The 10,078-nt window shown below is 42.0% G+C and overlaps 1 protein-coding gene across 1 annotated transcript; it reads left to right on the top strand.

The window, feature by feature from the left end:
• Positions 1-464: 464 nt before the first annotated feature.
• On the top strand, positions 465-8,153 carry dnase1l1l (deoxyribonuclease I-like 1-like). The gene is made up of 8 exons (XM_034172230.1): positions 465-618; positions 693-781; positions 861-947; positions 4,552-4,673; positions 4,789-4,901; positions 7,254-7,411; positions 7,579-7,675; positions 7,777-8,153. The coding sequence occupies exons 1-8, from the start codon at positions 478-480 to the stop codon at positions 7,855-7,857; spliced, it is 888 nt and encodes a 295-aa protein (XP_034028121.1). The 5' UTR covers positions 465-477; the 3' UTR covers positions 7,858-8,153.
• Positions 8,154-10,078: the final 1,925 nt, after the last annotated feature.

Genomic DNA, 10,078 nt, shown 5'->3' with positions numbered 1-10,078 from the left:
GGGGGGAATAGGTGGGTGGCACTCATTTGATTCATGTTTCAAAAAAAGAAAAAAAAAAAAAGAAGAAGAAAAAAGAATATTCTCTGCAAAAGTTCATGAAATGTTTAGTCGTGACAGATTGCACCATCTATTGTGTAACTGCACTCGAAGCCCACTGAAAGCTGGACTCTGTGAGAGCAGTGGAGCTATTGTTCATTGGAATAGTTGGTTTTAACCTTTCCAGATAAAGCTCCATTCTCAGGGGGCACTGACACAGCACATCCTGTCTTTCATCACGATTTACCTGTATGTTCCCCAAACGGACCATCGCTAACTCAAGAGATGGATCTTCACCGGGCTGAGGTCAGTTTGAATCAAAGCTCTGAAGGTGAGAGACTGACAAACAAGAAGTGCAATGGTTTTGTAACATCTTTCACAATATGAGAAAGGGGATCTTGTCAAACATTGTTTGTTTACACAGAGATAGCCGTCTGTGAGATGAGGTCTTCACTTGTGCTGTTTGTTGGGACGATGTGTCTGTTGAACTTCGCTCTATCACTGAAAATCTGTGCATTCAATGTGCAGAGCTTTGGTGAAGCAAAAGCAAACAACAAGAAGGTTATGGGAATTCTACTAAAGGTATTCCACCACGCGTGTGTATAATGTGCACGTTGAGCAAGAGCTGAGAGATCTTTTGTTTGTGTGTCCACAAGATCCTGTCTCGTTGCGACTTGTGTCTTATTCAGGAGGTCAGAGACGCTAAAGGAGCAGCAATACAAGCTTTGGTGAAGAATCTGAACAGGTACAAGCTTCTGTGAACTTCAGTCAAGAGAAGAACATACGATGGAAATTTAATGTGACACACTTTTTCTTGGCAACAGATTTGACAAATCCAACACATATTCTTACCTGGAGAGTGACAGGCTCGGGAGGAAATCCTACAAGGAACAGTACGTCTATATTTTCAGGTAGCTCGCATTCAGGCCTGAACATTAAAAAAAGGCATATTCACTGTGTGTACAATTATTAGGCAACGTGCATTCCTGAGGATTAATTTTATTGTTGAACAAATACAGTGTTCTCATTCAACAAACCTGAATGTTTCACAAAGAAAACATGAGTTCTGGCTTCCTCGGGGGAATATACAATGTGCACAATTATTAGTCAACTATTAGTGTGCACAATTATTGTGCAACTAAACGAAAAACTAAAAATTTGCCATCTCACTTGTTTCTTTTCATTTCCGAGATTAAGTATGACAAATAACACAAAAATAAGAAATAAACACTTTTGGCTTTTCCAAAACATTCAGTTACCAGTATAACTGCCATCAGCCTTCCATCCATGGAGTCTGTCAATCTGTTGATGATCAACTTTTCAACCACAGCCTCCCAAATGCTGATCCAGGAAGTGTAGTGTTTTCCCTGACTGTAAATCTCACATTTAAGAAGGGCCTACAAGGCCTCAGTAGTGTTTAAATTAGGTGTGGAAGTGGAACATGTCATCATTCTGTCATCTTTGAGGCGAATGCTGGGCGCCAAGCAGTGAAACAACGCAAGGTAAATAAATCATAACCCTCAGTAACAATTGGAGTTAAACATAATACACAACCACACAATACACTCAGCTTATTCAATTGTATACTCTAACTTTAAATTATGCTCTAACAGCACATTCAGTAGTCCAGCATTTAAGAACGTACACGATAAGCCAACATTACACACAACGGTACCTTTTCCCGTGGTTATGAACCACCGCAGAGACAGCAGCAGAGTGCAGCTAGCATCGCCATGGGTTAGCTCACGTCACTGCTCCTTTGATCGTCGTCAGGTAATTAGCTTAATTACTTCACAATGTGCAGACATACTGTGACTCAACAAAAATATAAACGCAACACTTTTGGTTTTGCTCCCATTTTGTATGAGATGAACTCAAAGATCTAAAACTTTTTCCACATACACAATATCACCATTTCTCTCAAATATTCTTCACAAACCAGTCTAAATCTGTGATAGTGAGCACTTCTCCTTTGCTGAGATAATCCATCCCACCTCACAGGTGTGCCATATCAAGATGCTGATTAGACACCATGATTAGTGCACAGGTGTGCCTTAGACTGTCCACAATAAAAGGCCACTCTGAAAGGTGCAGTTTTATCACACAGCACAATGCCACAGATGTCGCAAGATTTGAGGGAGCGTGCAATTGGCATGCTGACAGCAGGAATGTCAACCAGAGCTGTTGCTCATGTATTGAATGTTCATGTCTCTACCATAAGCCGTCTCCAAAGTCGTTTCAGAGAATTTGGCAGTACATCCAACCAGCCTCACAACCGCAGACCACGTGTAACCACACCAGCCCAGGACCTCCACATCCAGCATGTTCACCTCCAAGATCGTCCGAGACCAGCCACTCGGACAGCTGCTGGAACAATCGGTTTGCATAACCAAAGAAATTTTGCACAAACTGTCAGAAACCGTCTCAGGGAAGCTCATCTGCATGCTCGTCGTCCTCATCGGGGTCTCGACCTGACTCCAGTTCGTCGTCGTAACTGACTTGAGTGGGCAAATGCTCACATTCGCTGGTGTTTGGCACGTTGGAGAGGTGTTCTCTTCACGGATGATGCGAAGGAGATGTGTTGCACTGCATGAGGCAAATGGTGGTCACACCAGATACTGACTGGTATCCCCCCCAATAAAACAAAACTGCACCTTTCAGAGTGGCCTTTTATTGTGGGCAGTCTAAGGCACACCTGTGCACTAATCATGGTGTCTAATCAGCATCCTGATATGGCACACCTGTGAGGTGGGATGGATTATCTCAGCAAAGGAGAAGTGCTCACTATCACAGATTTAGACTGGTTTGTGCACAATATTTGAGGGAAATGGTGATATTGTGTATGTGGAAAAAGTTTTAGATCTTTGAGTTCATCTCATACAAAATTGGAGCAAAACCAAAAGTGTTGCGTTTATATTTTTGTTGAGTATAGATACTCTCCTTAGTCTGTCTACACGTTTGACTAACACTCAAGCAAATAACAACTCTTATTATGAGGGGTACATACCTGAAAAGAGGATTATTGGGTGAGTGATGCACAGACACAAACTTTCCTCAGGCCAACGATGTAATAATGACTGAGGAGCGGTCAAGTGCACCGTAAGGTAGCTCACAGCATTCCACTCCCCCTGCTGCCTCCCTCTCGCAACTACAACTACAGGTAATACTGTTGAAATTAGAATGGTATTTTAGATCTAAGGCATGAAGAAACACAAAAATACTATGTCGGAACTGCCACAACAGGAAGTAAGTATTTTAACCTTAACTGTGATAAAATGGAGATGATCTATTGCTGATTATTCAATCCATCACACAGACATTTTCCTGTTCCACGCTTTGCTTCATTTAGCCCATCCTTAACAACAGCAGCCCATACCAGTACCCCTCCTGTTTCAGCCTTCCTCACCTTGGCCATGTCATTGAGCACTGAACACCTTGTATTTCTGGATACTAGGTTACAGTTCTAGTAGTAATGGAGGATAAGGTGTTCCTGTTAGCGTCACATTTAATTCTTCTCAAGTTTTTTGCAGTTACCTTACGTCTTTTCTTCTCCCCACATTTCTTGTGACCCTGTTGATTATTTGCAGTAAAGCCTTTGATGGTTCAGTGGTCACACCTCATTAGCTTATCTGTTTCAAGAGTGTTGCAACTTGCATCCTTCTGAAAGGCATTTTACAGTTTTTGATTTTTCAGTGTTTGTTCAATCTGTTTTTGTTTATGTTTTTAGTTTTTTGGCCCAATTTGCCTGAGGTAAAGAAATTGCAGAATAACTATGTACACCTTCATATCAGGTGTTAATCTCTTTACGCCACACCCTGTCTTATGATGTAAATGCATATGATGTGAGAATGCATAAATCCAATAAGCAGTTATGTTTATATAGCTTGGAGCTGGAAAAAATGTAGCGAAATGATGATAAGGTGGCTTGGTGGTTGGTGCTGTTGCCTACCAGCTGAAAGGTCCCACCTTTGCTTCCCACCGAGTCCTTTCTGTGTGGTGTTAGTATGTCCTTCACTGCACAGACGGTGGTTCACACTGTAATGTGTGTACTGTGTTCCACCTTCTTCTGAAACACATTTCTGCTTTGCATTGGTATGGTACAAGTGCATCGTGCAGCTCAGTCTCACGTTTTCTTCGTGCCCCCGTCACAAAAAGTGCCCAATTTTCATGACATGGTTTTTTATTTTGCTATTTACTCGTATACTCCTCCACTTCTCCTAACTCTAACCATAACTATACCATAAGTGTGTACCCTCCCCAAACCCTAACTATAACCTCCCCACACGCCTCCCCCCACCGTCACCCCACATTTCATGCCCCTGTCATGAAATGAATTTGTGCCCCATTTTCAAGCCCCACCACAAACCCATAGATTAATGTACTTTTCATAATTCCGCCACGAACTGCCATGAGACTGCATTGGCATCGTGAGTGGCTGACTTTCTCCAACAACTGTACAGCTCAACTTTGTAATTTCTATTTTTTTTTTCCTTTTTCTCTCTCGTTTTCAACCAGAGACAACCATCTGAAGGTCAAAGAGCATTATCAGTATAAGAAACCTGAAGCTGAAGGAAGAAATGAAAGTGAGGTTTTCACCAGAGGGCCTTTTATTGTCCGCTTTCACTCCCCAACCACATGTAAGATGAGCTGATAAAAGTTTTATTGGGGGGGGGGGGGGGGGGGGGTTGTACTTTTTAAGACAAAGAACTGATAGTGTGACTAAAGATTTGTCGTAAATGTTCATTCTTGTAGTGGTGAAAGACTTTGTCCTTGTTGGACAACACACCTCTCCCAAAACTGCGATGAAAGAGATTGATGAACTGTACACCGTCTTCAAAGGAATTTATCAGAAGTGGAAGACTGATGTAGGCTCGACCGCATAATTATCACACTGTTATGCTGCTCATGGACACATAGTACCTCTGACATTTTACTTCAGTGACTCGTTTTTACCCAAATGACTGACTTCCGACTGACTTTTCCAGGGAAATTCTAGAATCTGGAATCCACCTCAGTGTATGCCACATTCTGTCAAAATCAAAAATTAGAAATTCCTTGACCTTTCAAAAAATCAATTCTTTATGGGCAATTTCAGGGTTAACCTTCACTGACATACTAAATTTGGTAGAAATCAGCAAAAGAACCATTTAGGAGTAGGCCAACAAAACAGACACATGACCTTGACTAAAATGATTGACTTTTGGCAAATGTGACCTTGCTGGGCAGTTCCAGAACCAATCTCCATATGTGTGTCAAGTTTGGTGCATATTGAAGTGAAAATCTTGCATTTTTACTGTAATTTCTACCCTGGTTCTTTTTGTAATTTATTGCCCCGTTCCAAAAACCAAACCATTGTTTTCCTCATTTTGGGTTTATCAAAGGTCACGATAAAAACCAGGCCTGGACCATCACAGACAGTGTCCATCTTGTGAAGTTCACAACTGTAGCTTGTACAACACTTTTATACCATGGGGTTTTTACAATAGGTGTGGTTTAGTCTCACATTTCTAATGTTACTGGCTCTCACCAACAGGGGGATCTGGAACTTGCACATGTGATGGAAGTGAAGCTTAACTCATACATTTACATTTTAAACCACGTTTCAAAAACTTTCAAACAGATAACACAGACAAACACGTGATAACTAACATAAAATAAGGAATTAGCAGAGATACGAGGTCTATTAGAAAAGTATCCAACCTTATTATTTTTTAAAAAACCATATGGATTTGAATCACGTGTGATTGCATCAGACAAGCTTGAACCCTCGTGCGCATGCGTGAGTTTTTTCATGCCTGTCGGTTGCATCATTCGCCTGTGAGCAGGCTTTGAGTGAGCAGTGGTCCACCCTCTCGGCAGATTTTTATTGCGAATAAATGTCTGAACGATTTGGAGCTTTGCTGCATCAATTTTTTCCAGAAACTGTGAGAGACCTCCAGGTGGACACTGTTCGGAAAATTAATATGGCTTTCAGGGACGATTTTATGGGGATTAAACAGATTAAGGAGTGTTACTGCCGCTTTAAGGACTGCCCACAACTGCTGAGAGTGCGGCGCGCTCCCAGCCCCCATCGACAGGCTGACACCCCGCTGAAACAACCAGATCATTTCCAACGTGAAGGCTTTGTTGATCCGGGACCTCATCTGACTTTCACAAAAAGGCAGAAGATGTGGACATCAGCACTTTTTCAGCACATTCCACCGTTACAGGAGTTTTTCTCATGGAAAGAAAAGCGGAGGGACACGCCACGGAGCCGTTCATTACGCGGGACAAAACCACCTCAGTGTTGGTCTCACAGGATGACTTTCAGGTGGATTTCAGATGGATTCCGGTTGCTTTCCAGTCGTGTGAATATCCGATTGTGATTGTGCATGAGCTGGACATGCCAGAACATGCCCCGTGAGGCTTCATCACGGCGTTGCTTTGCGCCGAGCAGCTGCACCGTGACGCGCGGAACTCCTCCGCACGTCTGTCTTAATGTGCCGAAAAAGTGCTGATGTCCACGTCTTTTCACAATTCCTGTGCTAGTCAGATGACATACTGGATCAAGACAGCGTCCAGTTTAAAAATGAATGGCACATTTCACTGTTACAGGAGTTTTTATCATGGAAAGAGAAGCGGCTCCACCGCACGTCGCGGTGCAGCCGCTCGGCGCAAAGCAACGATGCAGCAAAGCTCCAAATCGTTCAGACATTTATTCACAATAAAAATCCGCCGAGAGGGGTGGTTGCGAATGACGCAACCGACAGGCATGAAAAAACTCACGCATGCGCACTCACGCATGCGCACAAGGGTTCAAGCTTGTCTGACGCAATCACACGTGATTCAAATCCATATGGTTTTTTAAAAAAATAATAAGGTCGGATACTTTTCTAATAGACCTCGTATTATCTAACATTACCAATAGCCCGAATGACTATAGCCTTTGGTAAATCTGATCTTGCCTGGACAATTTCAGAACCCGCCAACATATTTGTGCCAGGTTCAGTGGACATTGGAGTGACAACCTCAATTTTTTACTTTTGACAATAACCTTGACCGTTACCATAACAAACCCTTTAACCTTTGACCTTCATCCACATACCAAATTTGTTGGAAATTAGACAAAGGACCTGGAAGGAGTAGGGGAACAAACAGACTCATCTTGTTGGTTTTTCTCTTTCACATACAATACCAAATTTGACCTTTTGTACCTTTGTTCCCTTTCATTTCCACAGAATGTGATTATTTTAGGTGACCTAAACGCTGGCTGCAGCTATGTCACCATCAAGGGCTGGAGATCTGTGCGTTTAAGAAGTGACCCCAAATTCTGCTGGTTAATTGGAGACAATCAAGACACAACCGTCCGCGAGAAGACACGCTGTGCTTACGACAGGCCAGTGTCTGTTGCTGTCTGTGACCCCACTGTGCAGCCACACGGACACTTTCTGTGCATGCTTTTTAAGAACGACACACTTTGCAGAAGATTTTGCTGTTTTTGACAGCAGGCCACAGGAAGAAGTGATTTTCAACATGACTTCTGTATTTTGTGTCTTGAAACAGGATCATTGTGCACGGACGTGAGATTATTTCCAGTGTTGTGCCAGGGTCAGCTCAACCATTCAACTTTAAAGAGAACTTCCGCCTCACTGAGGAGGAGGTAACTGTAAACAAAACTGCATCACTCATCACTTTCATCAATCTGCAACATATAAATTAATGCAGTGTTTTTCTTTTCTTTTTTTTCAAATTTCATTTTAGGCTCTGGAGGTGAGCGATCATTTTCCAGTAGAAGTTGAGCTGAAGGCTAACCACCGCTATCTATTCCACCATGAGCTATAAGCCAACAAACACTGTAAACCCTGAGAAGTTAGTTAAACTCAAACATTTTGAGGAAAGCCTTAATCTTAAACCATTAAAGCTTAGTTAACTCAAGTAATTCAACCATTAAAAGTTATCTTGATTTAGCAAAATAAGGTAAAATAGACTGGGTTAATTAATGTTAATGACTCTGCTGTCTTTCTCTCTATGTGAGGTGCTGTTGCGACCAAGAATTTGGGGCAACCTGCTGGACCCCTGGTAGAAGGCTCACCTGCAGACCTACCCATGACAACCTGCCAAAAGGATGCTGATCTACAAACTTTAACTATGACCTACAACCCCAATTCCAATGAAGTTGGGACGTTGTGTGAAATGTAAATCTACAGCCCATAATATAATCAGAAGATTTAGAGAATCTGGAGAACTTTCTACACGTAAGCGGCAAGGCTGAAAACCAACACTGAATGCCCGTGACCTTCGATTCCTCAGACGGCACTGCATTAAAAACCAACATCATTGTGTAAAGGATCTTACTGCGTGGGCTCAGGAAGACTTCAGAAAACCATTGTCAGTTAACACAGTTCATCGCTACATCTACAAGTGCAAGTTAAAACTCTACCATGCAAAACAAAAGCCATACATCAACAACATCCAGAAACGTCGCCGCCTTCTCTGGGCCCGAGCTCATTTGAAATGGACAGATGCAAAGTGGAAAAGTGTGCTGTGGTCTGATGAGTCCACATTTCAAATTGTTTTTGGAAATCATGGATGTCGTGTCCTCGGGACAAAAGAGGAAAAAGACCATTCAGATTGTTACCACGGCAAAGTTCAAAAGCCAGCATCTGTGATGGTATGTGGGTGTGTTAGTGCCCATGGCATGGGCAACTTACACATCTGTGATGGCACCATCAATGCTGAAAGGTACATCCAGGTTTTGGAGCAACACATCCAAGCAACGTCTTTTTCAGGGACGTCCCTGCTTATTTCAGCAACACAATGCCAAGTCACATTCTGCACGTGTTACAACAGCGTGGCTTCGTAGTAAAAGAGTGCGGATACTAGACTGGCCTGCCTGCAGTCCAGACCTGTCGGCCACTGAAAATGTGTGGTGCATTATGAAGCGTAAAATATGACAACGGAGACCCCAGACTGTTGAACAACTGAAGTCGTACATCAAGCAAGAATGGGAAAGAATTCCACCTACAAAGCTTCAACAATTAGTGTCCTCAGTTCCAAAACGCTTATTGAGTGTTGTTAGAAGGAAAGGTGATGTAACACAGTGGTAAACATACCACTGTCCCAGCTTTTTTGAAACGTGTCGCAGGCATCCATTTCAAAATGAGCACATATTTGCACAAAAACAATAAAGTTTATTAGTTTGAACATTAAATATCTTGTCTTTGTGGTCATTTTACACAACATCCCAACTTCATTTGAAATGGGGAGGTAAAATTGGAACTTTTTAGAATCAGATCTGTTCTGGACATTATTTTGCATGCTAATGACTTTTTGTCTGCACGTTGTTCATTTATCTCTGTTAAATTTAGAATTAGTGCGTTGCCCGTGGGGATCCATGGGCTCTAGATTGGGTAGTGCTTATAAAACAGGTAGCTGACATTTTTCAAGGGTGGAAATAAATTATGCAAAGTTGCTACAATGATTTTAACTGAAAGTGCAGGGAATTAAAATGAGAACGTTTTGTGAAGAATTGCATTTATTATTTGGCACATTTGGTTGATATCATGTTTTTCAAATGGCAAGGGTGAGATATTTCCTTTGTTCAGAGCTTGTGTGGTTACCAGGGACTTTGGTGATATCAACGTCCATTGCTCACCGTTGTTATGTAATAAGTCCCTTCGGCTGCTTCCTTGTTTGCACTCGGGTTCGCCACAGCAGAGTCAAGATGGATCTACATGTTGAATTGGCAAAAGTTTTTTTGGTAAGATTAGATCTTACCCATGTGAAGTGCCTTGGAGTGACATTGTTGTGATTTGGTGTATAAATACGTAAGTTGAATTGAATTCATGAATAAGTTCCCTTCTTAAATTAATTAGTTATATTAAGAACAGTTTAGTAAATATTTTTTTACTTTTTTTTAGTGTGATAGACTTGTACAAGTGTGCCACACGAGAATCTTGAAACACTCTTAAAGCTGGAGTTGGTAGTCCTGGAGAGCTAGCAAGAGAGCTAGGAAGATTTGAAAGTAGCACCTCCTCTAGGTTCCACCCCCTCCCCCTACCCC

The sequence above is a fragment of the Thalassophryne amazonica genome, chromosome 6, assembly GCF_902500255.1.
Source record: "Thalassophryne amazonica chromosome 6, fThaAma1.1, whole genome shotgun sequence".
In the NCBI taxonomy this organism is placed as follows: domain Eukaryota; kingdom Metazoa; phylum Chordata; class Actinopteri; order Batrachoidiformes; family Batrachoididae; genus Thalassophryne; species Thalassophryne amazonica.
Note: the sequence above shows the minus strand (reverse complement) of the source record. Positions and strands in the feature narration are given on the sequence as shown.